Below are 17,580 nucleotides of genomic sequence, written 5' to 3'. Positions count from 1 at the left end.
ACCCACAAATGCTACAACCACCAGGAACAAAGCGAAGGCACTGTGACGGCAGTGAGTACTCTGGGCTCGTTCCTGAATCACCAGGCAGCCTCCGCCCCCGCACAGATGCTCGTGTTGTAGTAGCCCAGCCTTCACCGGAGGGATGCGGGCGCAGCTCTTCTCTTGACCCAGGCAGCCCTGATCTTTCTTCTCACAGGGCGCAGCCCTGAAAGGGAGGCTTGCTCAGACTGCAAAGCAACACCCAGCACTAGTGGAGACAAACCAGCTCCACTTCCTACCCAAACCACGCAGGATCCGGGCATGGGAGAGAGCATTGACAGGCCTCATATGCTTAGAAGTTAAGCAAACAGCCCCCTCCCAAATCTGATGCCTCAGATGTCAAAAGCTGACGGCTAAGCAACACCAGAGGAACCATGGTGGGGGGGTCTGCTGCCCTGGAATGCCAGCATAGCAGCCTGCAGGACTGGCCAGCTGGGGTTCAGTGCTCAGGCAGTGCCCAAATCCCCAGGGGTGGGGATCCCGTGAGATGCGCTCTCTCCTGCATAGGAGGAAGCAAGTACCAGCTTCTGTGCAGGAGGCTGACAAGGGGCTGAGGCAGTTCTTGGAGGCTCTCACACCACCTCCATTTTAAATGTGATGGGACAGCCAGCAGCTTGCTTACTCTGAGGGCCCAGCCCCAAGTGCCCTGTCAGAGGGGGACTGAGGACACTGGACATCCAGCCCCTTGAAGCCAGCCTGCTGCACCCCAGTGGGCCCCCAAGTCCTTCTACTTCCCAAACCTGCCTGGAGCACTGTGGCACTAGACAGATGCCCCTTACCACTGCCAAGGGCCACAACGGATGTCGCGCTGCCCTTTACAAGGAAAGCCAGATCCAGCCAAGCTCCTGAGTGGGGAAATTCAGCTCCGTCTCCAAGGCAAAGCGAGCAGGCTGCCACTAGAAGGGAACAGAATGGGGGGGCGATGTCCTCCCTCATCAGTCAGCAGCCATCTGTTTAGAGATCCCTCAAAGCAGCTGGGCTAGCACCGGAAACAGGCTGGCAGGGAACTTTTGCTGTGTAAATGAGAAGCGCTGCTCTAGGCTGCTAGAGCTCCTTCCCTGGCCCTGTTGGAAGAGGCCACGCGCACATCAAGATTACGGCGAGGCCTGTGGTTGTGGCATGGGGTGCACGTGCTCAGGGCAGACTAGTCAGGGGGAAAACAGCAACCCCGATGCCCGTGTGGCCGTGAAAGCATTGCCCCTCCTGGGTCATCCCAGTCCCTTCTGTGTGGCCCAAGAAGACCCCACACCAGGTCACGGTCCTAGGCTCTTTTATTAACAGTTCGCAGATGTGCTCACTTCTTCTTTTCCACGTCCTGCTCTGCAGCCTCCTTGGCTCGCTTTGCCCGGATACCGAACAGGCGCGCGTTCGCCCGGGCCATGCGCAAGCTGGCAAAGGCCTTGAAGTTCTTTTCGTCCTCTGAGATAACCCGGGCCTTCTCCTTCTTGTACACCTGGCAGGAGCAGAACCAGAGCCAGGCGGTTACACACAGGGGCAAAGACTGCCAGTGATGCATCGATAAAGGCTCGGCACCGACTTGCACACAGCCACATGCTGAGACTGACAGGGATACTTCACCCAGGCCTTGTCCCATCCAGCTCCCGGCAGAGCCCTCCCACGGCCAGATCACACAGCTCCTGGGCAATGCCTCAAGCGCACGCTACACAAACCCACGGCTTCTCTTGGCCAGTATGAGTGGGACTGACCAGCCCCCTTGGTTGCCGAGACCTCACTGCCAATGCGCATAGCTGGGCACACGCAACTGCTGGTGCGGCTCAGAGCCCTCCAAATGTCAGCCTGAATCCTCAGCGCAGAACCCAGGGCCCAACGGCTCCCCCCAGCTAGAAGGCAGCAGCTGTCTGAAGGGGAGCTCAGCTGCTACACCCGTAGAACAGCCGCACATTTCAGGTGGTTTCACACTGACAAAGCTGTACTTGGTGCACTTTTAGCATGCACTCAGCTCTGAGCCCCGCATTCTGCGGTGGCACAGAACCTGGCCTGCCAGCTCCTCTCAAACAAACAGACACGAGGACAAGTTTAGTGGACTCTTGTTCCTGCGGCTTCAGGAGCTGCTGCTGTCTAGAGATGGCACAACTTAACCACAGTGTTACGCTGCAGCACTGACAAAGGGGTAAAGCCATCAGGACAGACTGCTCTGCAGTCAGAGCTCCCATCCTAGCACCACCTGGAGTCAGGGAAGTTGAACAAAGGACAGGACTTGCAGTTTCACTTACGCTCCTAATAGGCATAACAGGTCCAGACAGCTGAGTCGCCATCTTGAGTTCTTCTGCCTGTGGAAGAGAGAGGGGAGAAGTGATTGCGGAGCTCCGTAAAGGCCTGCAGGAAAGGGCCCTGCAGCAGCAGCCCTGAAGCCACCCAGGTCAGCACTGAAACCAAAAGCCAAAATCCTGCCTGTGCATGGCTCCTGATGCCTGGTCCCTGTACCTCTTCTACAAGCCCTCCACCATTCCTCACTCCACATCCAGCCTAGAGTCTGGAAACACAAGCACAGAAGCTTGCCCTGCTGCATACCTCTGGAGCACTGTGCTGGCATTTCAGCAGCATCAGCACAAGATGGGCTCTTCTCTGACTGGCAAGATTCAGCTAAACACAACGCTTCCCTCTCCACTGGAGTGGTGTGCACCTGACCCAGCAAGTGCCCAGGCAGGGAAAGCATTCTCTGGTGCTTAAGGAGATGGTGATGCATCTCCACTTGACCAGCCACAGTCCTTGGAGGCAGCCAAGTCCCTGGTGACCAGGGTTAGACTGACACTTGGAGACCCTGTCAGTAGAGCCCTCCTACATGGGCACAACCGTACTGGCAAAGCTGTGTTTTGCACTGATGTGAGCAGAGCCACCCCACATGCAACACAGATAAGGGCGCAGCTGTGCTAGTGCAAGGGTATCTACACTAGGAGCTCCTGGTGGCACTGCTATGTGGAGGCGAGTCTCCAAGCATGGCCTGGCAGAACAACATCCATTTTAAAGTCACACCATGCAAAGTCTACTGCAGTCACCAATTCATGCCTCAGACTCCTTGACCCAACAGGGCAGAGCTACTCTTCCGGCTGTTTACAGCATTCTAGAGACCCAGGGTCAGCTCCATTCATTTGCGTGGGCTTAACTTAGAGCAGCATACGTGTGCATCAGAGACATGCTACGTTTGCTTCTAGCTGCACCGGGGCGTAGTGATGCCAGAGCCTTCACAAGTGTCTGGCTGCCAGAAAAGGAGCAGAGCCGTATCAACGTCACCTTTTCACATCTCTGCTTCCATCAGTCCTAGAACGAAATGCAGAGATGCTCCCAGCCCCGTTGATAACGTTTCCCCAGCTTGGGAAACACATTCACCCCGATGCTAAAACCTGCTGTTCAAACTGGTTAGCCACAGTATGGCCAAGGTGACGCCCCCTCCTCCCACATCGACACCCTTTCAATAAGCAGTTTAGTACAGCTTGATCCAGCCCTGCTGGCTGGCTGTGCCACAGGAAGCATGAGAAACTGTATTTAAGAACAAGTAAAAAGCCTGGAACAACCATAGCCTGGGGAGATGGCTCAGAATGCCTCCCCCTTGGGAAATGTCCCATTTCTCTGGGCGCACACGCATCTCTTCCCAGAGGAGCCTATGCAGAGGCACATGCAGAAGGGGCCCCTGGCTTCTGAACTTCTGAGATGGAAACGGCTACTCCGCAGAATGATGTGACAGTCAGTGGGTGCACCCTGCCTCATACTGACCAGCTGCTCTTTCAGCAAGTCCCACCCCCACTCCAAACTGCACTGCTTTACTCTATTGCTTTGCTTGTAACCGTTTTCATGGCAAAGCACGTAGTCCAGAGCCCCTGGCACACATCAACTGCTCTAAGCAAGTCAGATATTTTGTGTGCAGCAATTTACGCTGCATTAAAATGAGGTTTGAGTGGAAGCCTGGGAGGTGCCTCCAGAACAGCACAGCATGGCTCCTAGCAGAGGCGGCTGTAAGCCACTGCTGCACTTGGTCTTAGCCAAACCATCCCGAGGCTGCAGCGTCCCACAACAACTACAAGTTATAGGGTCTTCAGTGGATGTGTGAAGAGAATCATTCTGCAGTGGACACTTCATGTGACAAGATGCACTCAAGTCACAAGTGTTTTACAGCTGTGCGATAATACCAGCTATAACCAAACCTCAGCAACATGAGCAGGAACCTGAGAAAAGCTCCTAGGGCCAACAGTACTTACAGAGCTGTCTCCCTTCTTGGGTGCTGACGGCTTCCGTGGGAAGAGGATGAGTTTGGAGCGATACTCCTTCAGTCTCTGAACATTGGCTTGTAGGGACTCTGTCGACTTGTTCCGTCGCCTGGGATCCACAGAGATTCCAATAGTGCGGGCAAACTTCTTGTTGATGCCAGCCAGCTGGAGGAAGAGGAGTGTTTGCATCAATATTCAGGTGACTGCTAAACCCACTGCCCTGCTCGAGGAAGCCATTACAGTCATCAGCTGGAAAAGGGTTCAAACGTGGTCATCACAGATGGCAGAGATTCTGGAGACAGTGTCATCATCTGACTGTAAGGCCCACCAGAAGCAGGAGCACTGGTTCAGAGGCATGAACTGCACTCAGTCCAGAAGTCAGATGTTAACAGATGTTAGAACAGCAGGTGCGAGGATTCAAATGCAAAACAAGAAGCATCTGAAGCTGGTCAGCATCCTCCGAGCCTCAAGAACATGGACTTAGGGGACATTTTCACCCCCTGAAATAAGGGTCACCGCATTTGGTCAGTGGCTTATGCCACTAACTCCAGTGGCAACTTGGTGACTTAAGCCCCATGCCCACTGGGTTGGCATGAACCTGACGGTATTAATAAGGTGTCAGCACTCTACCAGGTAGTACTGACATTTGGCTTGACTATGAACCTAGCTCAACATGAAAACACTCAACTAAGTTCTTGGTGCTGACTCTTCCCAAGAAAAACCTCACTCTCCAGAAACCCTGGTAACAGGGCAGCTTGAGGCACCTTGGGGGGGAAGGGGGGCCTGCATCAGCTCTTCCAGGATCTTGCTGTACAAAAGGCCATATGCATCATCCCACTCTCCCCTGCCTCTGCTGAGCATCCGGGGAGGCACCGATCTGCTCATGCTGCAACACAAAGGCTGCTATGGAGCATCAGTCTACATCTACAGGCCAGATGAAATTGTTTTTTTGACACAGAAGGGCAAGAACACTTGCCAAAGCACATGCCATTTAAGATTGTTCCATCAGTCTTAGCTCCAGAAACAAAATGGGTGTAACTGGTAAGCCAGCCATGTCGCTTGAAACATCCAAACATTCCTGCATTGAAACTCTGCTGCTTCCACATCCTCACGGCCACACTGCCCACTTTCTGCACCTGCGGCATTACGTACCCATCACCAGCTGCCACCCCTATAATCTCACCAATGATGCAAAACTTGAAAACCCATCACATGTGCAGGTCCTTTCAACAGATGCTAATTGGTGAACAAATCATAGCTGCTTTCACGCTATGTTAACGAGCCACAGAATAACCAGGCCACACCAAAGGAGGCTCTCTCATCAAGGAGCCCATTTTGCCCATTCACTGAGAAAACGGAGCTGCAGCGCTTAATTACAGAGCTGCCGAGACTTCAGGCTACACCCCCCTAACAAGTCTCCCGGAGCTGGAACATTACAGATGCATGTGTGTGCTCAATGAGACGTTAACTGCCTGTGCGTACTCACCCTGAGCTCTTCCAAGCTGAATCCTCGGCCAGCGCGAACTTTTGTGTGGTATCGAACAGTGGGACACCTCACCACGGGGCGGATGGGCCCGGCGACAGGACGCGGAGCAATGCGACGAGCCTTTGCCTGACGCGCCTTCCGCCTGGAAGTGTCGTAGGACAGAGTTGGGAAAACAGTATTTTGTCACACACAAAACCCCTGAGCCACAAGACGAGCCATCGAAGCGCCCGTGTCCCCCCTCATTAAGAACACATTTGAGGGCAGATGAGGCAAGGAACATGCCTAACCAGTCAATGCTGCAAACAAAGTACAGCAAAGACATGCCCTTGCACAAAACCCTACAGTCATCAGCTGGAAAAGGGTTCAAGGGAATCATCAAGGCGGTACAGAGATTCCGGAGAATTTTCATCATTTGACTGTAGAGGTAACAAGACCCGCGAGGCTCGCGGAGCCAGGCCAGGGCTTGCATCATTTTACTGGGCCCCTCTATTTTAAAATGAAGTGCTGGGGTTTTTTTAATCCCCTTCTAACACCATGGCAAGCAAAACCTCCGCATGGGAGTGCAGAGCCCAGCCTCTGAATCACAGCTGAACTGCTGGAGTGAGGGGAGCAGTGGGGAAAAAGCCCCGCTCACACCCAGCTCACTCTCCCTTTCAGCCTCCGCTCACCACTGCTACGCGACATGGCTTTACGTCTTCTTTGAGCAAAAAACTTTAGCTGCTGAAGCTGCGCAGGATGAGCCTGGTGCCTTGGCATGTACACCGTGCCCGTGGCAGTCACGGCCGTGTGCTCGGCGTTCCAGCGCCTGGCGTGTCTCCTCACCGATGACACTTCACCCCAGGAGGTGGGTGGCCAGCTGGGCCGTGGCGCTGTCACGGAAGAACGCGCGGCGACATTCGCTGCACCGAGACGGGCCGCATCTGGGAGACGCCGAGCCCCGCAGCAAAGGAACGCAGCGCCCAAGTGCTCACCTGCGGATCTTCCTGGCAGGCTGGTTGAACCAGGTGGCGACGCGGCGCTGCCAGTCCTTGTGGAAGTGCGGCTTCAGGATCATGCCATTGCGGCTGGGCGCCATGCTGGCCGAGGGTCTGCGAGCACACAGCGCCCACGGGGGTTACGGGTTCGGCAACAGCAGCCCAGGCGTGGCCCCCGCCCCAGCCCGGCCCGGCCCCCCCCGTCGAGTCTAGTCCAATGCAGCTTTCTCCCCGCCTTCCAGTCTAGCCCACTCCGGCTCCCCCTCCCCCGCCCCATGCAGGGCCCGGCCCGGCCCCGGCTCCAGCCAGACCCACCGCCGCCACCTGGCTCGGGCGCTCCCGGCCCCGCACTGCGGCGGATGGCGGCGGATGGGCGGGCAGCGCGCGGCCTTACCTCCCGGCGGAGAAAATGGGCAACCGGAAAAGGAATCCACGGTGCGGGGCAGGCCGGGATATCAGCGCCGCGGCCTCCACGAGCGCGCGAGACTCGGCTGGCCAATGAACAGCGGCGCCTGGCGGGGACCGGCTGGGGCGGCTTCAGGGCGCGCGGAGCTGCAGGCGGCTTGCCCTGAGTGAAGATGGCAGCCGCCTTAAAGGGGCCGCCTCTGAGGAGATACCCAGAATGGCAGGCGGCCAACTGGGCAGGGGTGCAGTACTGATGGTGTTGGCACAAAACTCTCAACCGTTGCACACGGTACAAGAAATAATGCTAACAGTGTTCAAATTGTACTGTCATTTTAAAGCAAGGTTCTTTGTGACATTATCAGTTATTAGACCAACTAAATAGTTGGGAAAAATGTGCTTTGCAACCCTTCAGGGACAAACCCCCTTTGCCAGGCACTGGGAGACTATGGTAATGTTGAAGGCAGGTAATAGATGCAGCATATGCAAAGACCCAAGTCACTCTCAGGGAGGCTTAGCCAGCTTTCAGGTTACCTGTCAGCACTTCCTTCTGATGACCTGCCTCCAAATAAAGAAAGGCTTCAACTTTGACAACCCAGTTCTCACTCCTTTGCTGGAGAGCTACAGTGAACAATATAAAGTAAATAAGACGATTTCTTTGCATACTGATTTGCATAGGGTTTTTTTTTTTTTTTCCAGTCCATGATACTTTGTCAGGAAATACAATAATTTAAGCTTCCAATATGATAATTTCATATTTAAGACCTGGCAACACTGCACCGTGTATGCTAAGTGGAACAGATGAGGCTGCGACGTCTTGTCTGAACTACGGGGCCCTGGCTGCTGCAGTCCTGGTGGAGGGGGGCATCCTTACACACACTGGGCACGTCCACACATTCATTAATGCACATTATGTAGTACCTCATATTAGAGGTAGTAAATTTAAAGGCGCATTAGGCTGCCCTTATGTGCAGCAGCAAAAGCAAATGCTTTTAGTGATGCCTAATGAGCAGTAGGCCAACTCTACTGAGCACTAGCATATTAGCAGTTTTTGTTGTGATGCTTTAATGCGCAGTAGAATAGGCTACTGAGAAGCCAGGCTGAGAAATTAAGAGCCCGAAAGCTGCTCTTTGTCCCAAGACTTAGCTACTCCAGTCAATACCCACCTGTTTTTTCTTTCATATGACAAAAAACAGCATCAATACCTTTATTTTTGTGCACTTTGGTGTTTTGGTCAATTCGGAAGCTCTTAGCTGTCTGCGACATTACCAGGGATCACTACGTGGAAGTGGCTCTCGTCGATCCCCATTACTCACCCGTTATAGATAGGGAAACGGAGGAGGCATTGAGAAAGGTTGAGTAACAGTGTCAGGACCTAGAGGCCAGGATGTCAAACTCAGGAATGACAAGCTCCCATGACCCCTCTCCCCAGGTATCCACAGCTGTTAGACAGGAGCGGAGACTCAGCGTTAAAAACAACAACAACAACAAAAAATTAAAAAACCAGACTGTACTTGCGAGTATGCTTTTCTCCTGCAGAATCCAGAGGGAGGGGGTGTCTAGGACTTGGGGCGGATGTTTAAACCGCCCCTGCTTTAAACAAGAGACCACACATAGCTCAGAACAATGCTCCCAATTTGGAGTCAGTGTGCTTTGTTATCCAAAAATAATTATGGACAGAAACTGCCAGTCCCAGACAGCAATCCCTTCGCTGGTGCTGTTCGCATAGCAGATGCAGAACCTACATGCAGCTGAAAATTTCCATTTTTGTTTGCTGCTGATGAAGGAGGTAAGATGACAGAAATGAGCTGTCCCTGCACCTCTCAAACTTTGCACTGAGGTGGTGCATTATATTCTTGGAACTCAAACACAAAAATTAATCCTATTACTCTATAAAGGGACACTGACGTATTCCAGGTTGCCTAGTCACACATTTCCCTTGGAGTTATTTTAAGCTCTAGAACCAAGCACTTCCCTGCATAGCACACGCATATTTGCCCGTGCAGAGAAAGGAGCTGGAGCTGGAGCTAGTGGCCTGTGCCAAGGCATACAACTCCAGGGGCAAATCTCATGGATGCCTCAGGGGTTTAGGCCCGTTAAATGAGGCTATTCATAGATTCATAGATATAGGGTCGGGAGGGACCTTGCAGATCTTCTAGTCCGAACCCCTGTCCTGGGCAGAAGAGAAAACTGGGCTCAAATGACCCCAGCCAGGTAATCATCAAGCCTTCTCTTAAACACCCCCAGGGTAGGGGTGAGCACCACTTCCCTTGGAAGTTGGTTCTAGATCCTAGCCACCCTGATAGTGAAGTAGTGCCTTCAGATGTCCAGCCTGAACCTACTCTCTAACAAGTTATGGCCGTTATTCCTTGTTACTCCGGGAGGCGCTCGGGGGAACAAGGTCTCTTCCATTCCCTGCTGGTCCCCCCAGTAAGTTTATAGATGGTCACCAGGTCCCCCCTCAGCCTTCTCTTGTGGAGGCTGAACAGGTTCAGGTCCCGTCGCCTCTCCTCGTAGGGCCTGCCCTGCTGCCCCCAGATCATGCGGGTGGCCTCCTCTGGACCCTCTCCATGCTGTCCACATCCCTCTTGAAGTGCGGCGCCCAGAACCGGACGCAGCACTCCAGCTGCGGCCTGACCAGTGCCGCATAGAGGGGGAGAATCACCTCCTTGGACCTGCTCGAGATGCATCTGTGGATGCATAACAAGATGCAGTTAGCCCTACTGACAGTGTCCTTGCATTGGCGGCCCATGTTCATTTTGGAATTGATAATGACTCCAAGATCTTTTTCTGCCACTGTGCTTTTGAGATGAGAGTTCCCCAGCCTGTAAGTATGCTGCTGGTTCTTACTGTCCAAGTGCAGCACCCTTCACTTGTCAGGATTGTATCCCATCCTATTCTCGTTTGCCCACCCCTGTAACCTGTCCAGGTCCAGCTGTATGTTGTCCCTCCCTTCTAGCGTGCCCACCTCATCCCAAATCTTGGTGTTGTCCATGAATTTGAACAGGGTGCTTTTCACCCCCTCGTCCAAGTTGCTAATAAAGAAATTGAACAGTGCGGGCCCAAGGGCTGAGCCCTGGGGGACTCCATTGCTCACATCCCTCCAAGTCGAATGTGACCTGTCCACCACCACTCTCTGAGTACGACCCCTCAGCCAATTTGCAATCCATCTGACTGTGTAGGCATCAATGCCACAGTCGCCTAGCTTTTTAATGAGAATGGGGTGGGAAACAGTGTCAAAGGCACTGTATAGGTGTGAGGACTAAACTGTACAGAAGTGTTGCTATGCCATCCTTGCCCATATGTACTGATACCGGATATATGTCAGGTAAGATGCATATGGATCAACAATTATGGCACAAATGTGCATTTCTCCTCCAGAACAGCAAAGCTGCCTGCTCAGCCTCACCCCCCCACCCGCTTCTTTAACAGACGTCTGCTTGCCCAGATTCCCCCTCTGCATAGCTACTGCATACATTATGTTCTACCCCAGCGTTAGTAACTGCTTCCCTTCAGACTGAGAAATCCATTCAGCCAGGGAACGGAGAGAGGAGCAGCCTGAATGAGCTTCCTACCCCCACCCGTTCTTTAACGCACATGCTTGCAGGACAGCATCTCCCTTGTTGTGCTAGGCTCATTTCCACCCCCCCCCCCCCATGGTGTCTATGACCACTGCTGCAGAATCCTAGCTCCAGCCCTAGATGTGCCCGGAGCAGAACTACGGCATGGATAGGAGCCGCCGTTGCCATACAGGAGTGCAACTTCCTCCTCCTTAACTAGCTGCTCCTCCTGTCACTCAGCCCCTGCACACACCTGCTGTACAGGCCTGGCTAGAGATGGAACTAAACTATGCTTCAGCTAGGAAGGGCTACGCTGGAATAGGTGTTCTCTACCACGTCTACCTCGCTGAGAGCGACCCCAGTGACGAGCAGATAGGGGAGTAGGTTCACTATGCCAAGCACTGGGCAAGGCTAACTCACTCTCTCAACACAAGACCTAAAGGAAGGAGAGGGCTGGGGCGGCAGCTGCATTTGCTGAGCCCGAGACAGCCATCTGAGCCTCAAATCACTTCTGCCTTGCAATTTCCTGACTGGGGAGAGACATCCCGAGAAAACTTAAACACACGGGGCCATCCTCATCCAGCTGACGGCCTGTACGGCCACAGTGGCTCTGCAGGGTGTGACGACCCAGGCACCTGGATTTTCCATTTCTCGGTGGTTCAGTGACAAGGCACCACAAGATGGCACCGTCGCACAGGCAGCCCATCAAACACGGCAGGTAGCAAGGATCCTGTCCCCCGACAGCTGACTGTTTCGTGAGAAGTGTCCCGAAATACCTGTCATGCTCCTGCTCCCACCTTGTCTCTCATAACAGGGTCACTCCAAATTCCAAGGGGCTATAGGATGGGCTGAGGCTCCGGCTCCGGTGGTTCTGCAAAAGCCAAGACCAGGCTACATTTCCTAGAGCAGGTGAGGTTTAAGACATCGGAGAGGAAAGAGGAAAACCACCATGCTAAGGAACAGAGAGCTTGGGCAAAAGGGGAAGGAAAAAAAAAAAATCAATTAGAATGTGTTGCATCTCTCCTCCATGCTCTCAATAACCAGCGCAGGGTGCAGAGCCAGGCTCCCTGCGCTGGGCTAAGCCAGTGGCACTGTCTTACCATACCCTAAAGCAGCATTTCTCAACCTGTGGGTCATAAGAATATATGAAAGGGTCATGAACGAACTTTAAAAAACAGTCAAACTCTAAAAATGGATTCTCCTTTAAAGAGGAAAAATGTGGAAAACGGTGGCTTTTCCCTAGCAGGCTGGTGGTTCCAGCCTGCAGGGGGCCCCTGCTGCCCCATGCACTCACCCTCTGCCCCACACAATGGGGGCAGTATGTTGGGAGTGAGGGGCAGCGGGTCAGGACTGACCACTGATGTTTACAAACGGGTCCTGGTACAAAACAGGCTGAGAACCACTGCCCTAAAGCATCAATTTCCAGCCCCATTCTCGAGACCACCAGGGCAAGGATTCTGCAGGACCTTTGTCAAGGCAAGTGGAGTGATGGTGAGTAACTTCCTCCTTTACATCTTAACGAGAATAACACTGGCAGACTCGTGTTTGGCTTTCAACCAATGGAAGCCTGGTGGCCGCGATTATGGGACCTGATGGCTGGGAATCGGACCTGATGGGCAACAGAAGTCTTTCAGGAACACAGACCATAACCCCCATGGAAAAATCCATGTTAAGAGAAAAGAATATCCTGCAGCCAGCCAGCAAAGTACTGCTGATGCTCCTGCACAGCTATTTCAGGTGTTCTCCTGCTGAATAGTAAATAGTCATTCTAACACCCCAGCTTGTTCTGCAGGAGACTAAGAGGTCTGAACACAAGCGAAGGATTTCAGTCTACAGCCCCCTGCAGAAACTTGAACAAACACACACACCTGCTTCCATTTCAGAACATTTATAGAATGGTGTTTCTTGAGCTCCCATTGAGAAGGCGAATGGTATGATTGGACTCAACTTCCCCCGTGGACTTGTGTTCAGAGTCCTGGTTTGGTAATGTAATAACATTATATTTCAGTGGGGCTTGCTTGTCCTCCCCCATGAACTGCAGACTCCACATCACTACATACAACAAAGATCAGTTGTGCAGAGAGGCCTCTTACCCTGTAGAACCGAGTACCTGCAAACAGGTATGACATCAGGCTGGAACACCCTGAATTTCCTAGCAGTCCACATATACACAGCAGTACATTAAGACCATTTTATTCCAGTGAACCTTGGTCTCTCAGTCTGTATAATTTTTAAATCCAACAGCAGATAAAAACAAACAAAGAAGTTGGTTACATCACACAGCAGCTACCATGTCCAAACTGCCTGGTGTCCCTCTATCCTATTATCATGGCCAAAGAACCACTCCAGCAGCCCTGGCACTGAAGGGAATGGCAGCAGACACTTGTAATACAACAAGCGTTTATGAGACCTCCAGATGAAGCTGTGCCTGCAAGAATGTTTACACTGCTATGTGCCCAAGAGATCTAAAGCCATCACCCCTCGTTCCCCCAACTAAGCCTTGGTACCAAGACTCCCCTGTCCTGGAGTTAACCAACTTGGCATTCTAAGCAAATCTCTCCTGGAGGGAAGCTCTCTTAATCCAGGGCTGAGATACTCAGTAGTTAAGGATGGGATAACAGTGGCCCAAGTTTCTCTGTGCTTTGACTCAAGCTGAAAGGGGAAGGATTTAGTTGGCTGTTGGGAAGATCCGTCTGAAATCCTCCTCCCCTGGGTTGGGAAGGGTCTCACATTAGTCTCTGACCAAGCTCTTCCTCCTCCTCTGGGCCTGGTGGTTGCTGGGGTGCCTCATCTCTTGCTTCTTGCTTGTTTCTCTCCGCTTCAAGCCAGCTCTGAGGAACGATCATTTTCTTTGGACCGTAGGGAGGAGCCCCAATCAGGACTTCGATATCATCATAGTTTATCACTTCTTTTTCCAGGAGGGCATCAGCCAGCTAGAAAGAGAAAACAGGGCTGAGGGGGTGGTCCAGAGTCAGCAGCTCCAGGTGGCAGATAGGAGGGGAGCAGCCTTGCAAGGAGCACACACCTGGAGCAACGCATCTCCAGGATACACCTCCAACCACTCCCACAGCCTAGTTAGGGCCGTCAGCAACACACAGCCTCTTTGTACCCATATGGGCACAGTGGCAGAACAGATGTACCCGGTGACCCAGTCCACAAGCACCTGACTTTGCAAGCTAGTATGCAACTGTTTGTTCTGCTGAGACCTGCTGCTAAGTGAGAAACAGCTAGCCTAGAGTGCTTTGGCTGGGCTGGTGGGATCAAGCATCCTATAATACCAAGTGTACCCCCCGCCCCAATCTGCAGGGCTTATTTATAAAGTAAAGCAGCAAGCTCTGGATGCTGGCCCTAGGAAAGTCAGGAAAATCACGCTAGCTGGATCAGTGGAACTTCCAATCAGCACTCTTCCCCCATGCCACCTTCTGTCCTACACACGTACGGGATCTGTGGTGGAGGGTTGTGAAGGGTGTCAAGTAAATGACCGATGGAAAAACCAAAGCGATCTGGACAATGCCAAGCAAGCTCCCCTCACGCTGCTCCTTCAGAGTTGGAGTTTGTGGGGCACAAAGATGAGCCTGGGAACAGAACTTCCTAAATGGCAAGAATGTTTCTCGGGATTCTGAGGAGGAGGGATCCAGGTTGTTGCTACGCTTGTTCTCTAGAAATGGTGCCAGAGATAACCAGAGAGTCCATACCATCCGCAGCTTGTTCCGGTTGTCCAGCAAGAGTTTCTCTGTGCGTCTGTAAGCTTGAGTCACCAGCACCTTGGCCTCCTGGGAGGAGTGAGAGGATGGTAATGAGAGCAGGGACAGATGGTGGTACACACTATGCTTGGATAAATGCAGTGCAGGACTAGGGGAAGTGACTTGAGTTGAAGTTGATCAAAAAATGTTTCCCACCCATGAAAAGAACTGACAAAAAAAGTCAAATCAAAATCCAAAGACTTTCTACCAAGGATAGTGACTTGACAATACCCACAGTGCATCCCGTGAACCCCCCTTTCTGGCCTTGGGGTGTCATGGGAGATGCAGTCCAGTTCAGGGGCCAGGAGCTGGATGTACCTGCAGCACAAGTCCAACAAGACAATATGGGAGGATTTCTGAATTAGTTTTAAGCCTCCAGGGGTTCGGATTTTTCAGCGAGTCAAAGACGCCTGCAGGCAAGAGATACCTTTGCAAAAAGTGCAGTGTAAATGGAAGCCCAAGTTCCTATCAAAACATGGTTGGCAAAAAACTTCCAATCAGGCCTATTATGAACACCGCATCTGTCCAAGTCAGGTGCCCCTGGAATCCAGAGACTGAAGGCTCACACGTTCTGCAGCTGGCATCGTCACCTCCACCTCCTCTCGTGACCCAGATGCCAAGCAGCATTGCTTGGAGGGCTATGGGAATGTTCAGGGTAGGGATGAACTCATGTGACAGGATCCAAGCATCTGCATCCCCATTTTCCCCCTCCACATCACTACACTACACTCAGTCTCACTACATGTCATCAGCCTGGCCCCTTCCTGACTGTAAGGCTGAAGAATTTAGACACCTCCAGGCTACTCCAAGGCAGCTCCCTTGAGTTCCAGGCACAGGGCATCAGGTGGAGAAATCGCACCTTCAGGTGAGTTTTGTCTGTTCCTAATGCCTCAAATGAATGTTCCTAACAAGCAGCAAGACAAGACAGCAGCACTAGGCTCCAGAAGCTCCCTTCTCTCCAGCTGAGCAGATATAGCACTTGACTACAAGTCATCTGTTTGTTTTTAACTAAACCCAGAGAAGCAAAGCATGAACAGGCACTTGCCCCAACAGACTTACGTGATCCATCATTTGCTGGAACCCCTGGCTGAAGGGGCGCCGACTTATGCCGATGCTGCTCTCCGCATCTGGGAAGGAGATGTGCCCAATGCTGGGTACCATCCCATACTGTTTCACCATCGAATAGGCTGTATTGGTCACCTTCTTCAGGTCGTCCTGTGCACCTGGATGAGGGAATTCCGCATGGCATCACTGAGCTGATAGGCATAGCTACAGGGGAATGTCGAACACAGCCCACTTTCTGAGGGTTCATAGCCACATGGATCCATATGATTGAACAGTTCACCTGGGTTAGGGAAGGGCTTTACTGCTGACAGGTGTGTCTACACTGCTATCTCCAAGTCCAAGTGCCAGCTGGGGCAACCCCCCGGTGGGTTTGACCTAGCGAGTTTGGGTGCTGATAACAGCAGCATCACAGCAGCATATGACCTAATATAGACTGTGAAGCCTGCTCAAGACCTTGGGCTGGGAGCAAATCTGAGGCAGCAGTCTGGCATTCCAGGTGACCCTACACGTTGGTTAGGACAAACCCAGGATCTGAAGTCCAGTTCAGCATTTCCTCCCCATCTACTCAGTCCTGAAGATTGTCAGGTACTAATTAGAGAGCTCTCAGGAAACAGGAGCTAGTGCAACACAGAGGCCAGGAGCTCTCAACACTTTGTGAACGAGGAAGAGGATTATACTTTGTGCCAAGAACCTTGTCCTTGGAGGTGGGATTTTTCAACTGCAGTCAGTACTGACCCACCTCCAGCCCCATCAGTGTAGGAAGGATCTTGTAGCTCTGCTTCAGTGTGAGCAGAGCTCTCAATGTCCAAAGCTTCTGCAAATCCCACCCTTGATCTGGATTCTTCTCTCCCCCACACACTTTTTCAGAGAGACAGACACACACACTACAGGTAAATTTGCTTCTCTGTGACTCAACTCTCTGAGCAGTGACTGAGGTATGCAGAACGTGTGTACAGAAGCCTGCATACATAACAGCTGCTTGCTCTGGGAATCAAACAAATGGAGCAAATACTTGGAAAGCCTGATGCTCCCTTCCACGTAAAGTAAGGGCTCCACAACTGCCTCAGCAAGAGTCCCTATGCTGGGTGCAGCCACATGTGCTCCTGAATCCTCACCTGTTGTGACTCTATTAAAGGTGATGGCTTCAGACACTCTCCCTCCCAGGGCCATGCACATCCTCTCGAACAGCTGCTCCTTGGTGTAGAGGTATTGGTCCTTGGGGAGGATCTGAGAAAATCCTAGGACTGCATTTGTTCGAGGGGCTATGGAAACCTGCAACACACAGTGTCAATCTCAGAGAACAGCAGGGGCTACAAAGAAATCATCCTTGTGGGAGAGCAGAGATGTTCAGAGTTCCACTTGAACTGAGGTTTGCAAAAAGGCACAGGGCACTTTAAACTCATCTCTGTTACAGACTTTACAAAAAGAGAGGACTACTGTACCCTAGCAGCATTCCCACACTGAAGAACCTGTGACATTAAGAGGAGGGAAGGTTGGGAAAAAAAAAAAAGGAAGCCACTTTGTGTAGCAGACAACTAGCCAATGAATCCCTGAATATCCCAAAAATACTGGCCAAGTTCAAATTGCTGTGATCTTCTGGCATGTCCCACTAAAGCCAGCAAAACACCCAGAATAAGTAAAATGAGAAGACTTGGCTCTATATACTGTGAGCTTCATTTTCCATCACTTAAAGGCAGCTGCTTCTTGTTGGGAGCAAAGTACATCTGTTGGAAGGAGGCCTATCCACATGCACACACAGCAATGTGCAGCATTCAAAAAGGAGCTTGTGAAATAAACAGGCAAACTTGATGACCCTCCTTGAGTGTACATGGAGGGCTGTGGTCACCAAACACGTTCAGTATGACTTTGCACTGAGCTTTTAAATGCAAGACACCTGCTGAAGATGATCAACTAGCTTAACAGCACAGAGGGCGATCCATCAATATTATTAATGGAGTCTGATAATGGATCTCCTAACAGCATCCCTTCCTAAAAGGGGAAGAAGGAGGACCTGGGAAATTATAGGCCAGTTAGTCTTACCTCAATCCTAGGCAAGCTGTTTGAGAAAATTATGCTGGCACACATCCA

The 17,580-nt window shown here is 52.0% G+C and overlaps 2 protein-coding genes across 2 annotated transcripts in view; both read right to left on the bottom strand.

The window, feature by feature from the left end:
* Positions 1 to 1,292: 1,292 nt before the first annotated feature.
* Positions 1,293 to 7,172, bottom strand: RPL13 (ribosomal protein L13). Its single transcript, XM_019556590.1, has 6 exons — positions 7,117 to 7,172; positions 6,720 to 6,836; positions 5,749 to 5,890; positions 4,254 to 4,427; positions 2,274 to 2,330; positions 1,293 to 1,492 (listed from the first exon to the last, which is right to left on the bottom strand). Exons 2-6 carry the CDS (start codon positions 6,821 to 6,823, stop codon positions 1,334 to 1,336), a joined length of 636 nt encoding a protein of 211 aa, XP_019412135.1. The 5' UTR covers positions 6,824 to 6,836; positions 7,117 to 7,172; the 3' UTR covers positions 1,293 to 1,333.
* Positions 7,173 to 12,861: 5,689 nt separating this feature from the next.
* The window catches only part of SPG7 (SPG7, paraplegin matrix AAA peptidase subunit), a 29,005-nt gene continuing 24,286 nt past the window's right edge, over positions 12,862 to 17,580 (bottom strand). Inside the window, exons 14-17 of the mRNA XM_019556589.1 lie at positions 16,608 to 16,764; positions 15,487 to 15,650; positions 14,380 to 14,457; positions 12,862 to 13,617 (exon numbers count right to left, since the gene is read on the bottom strand). Of these exons, the coding sequence (XP_019412134.1) occupies positions 13,411 to 13,617; positions 14,380 to 14,457; positions 15,487 to 15,650; positions 16,608 to 16,764 (606 nt within the window). The 3' untranslated portion in view covers positions 12,862 to 13,410. The remainder of the gene's footprint in view (positions 13,618 to 14,379; positions 14,458 to 15,486; positions 15,651 to 16,607; positions 16,765 to 17,580) is intronic.

Source organism: Crocodylus porosus, unplaced genomic scaffold, assembly GCF_001723895.1.
Source record: "Crocodylus porosus isolate Cpor-Errol unplaced genomic scaffold, CroPor_comp1, whole genome shotgun sequence".
Taxonomy (NCBI): Eukaryota; Metazoa; Chordata; order Crocodylia; family Crocodylidae; genus Crocodylus; species Crocodylus porosus.
Note: the sequence above shows the minus strand (reverse complement) of the source record. Positions and strands in the feature narration are given on the sequence as shown.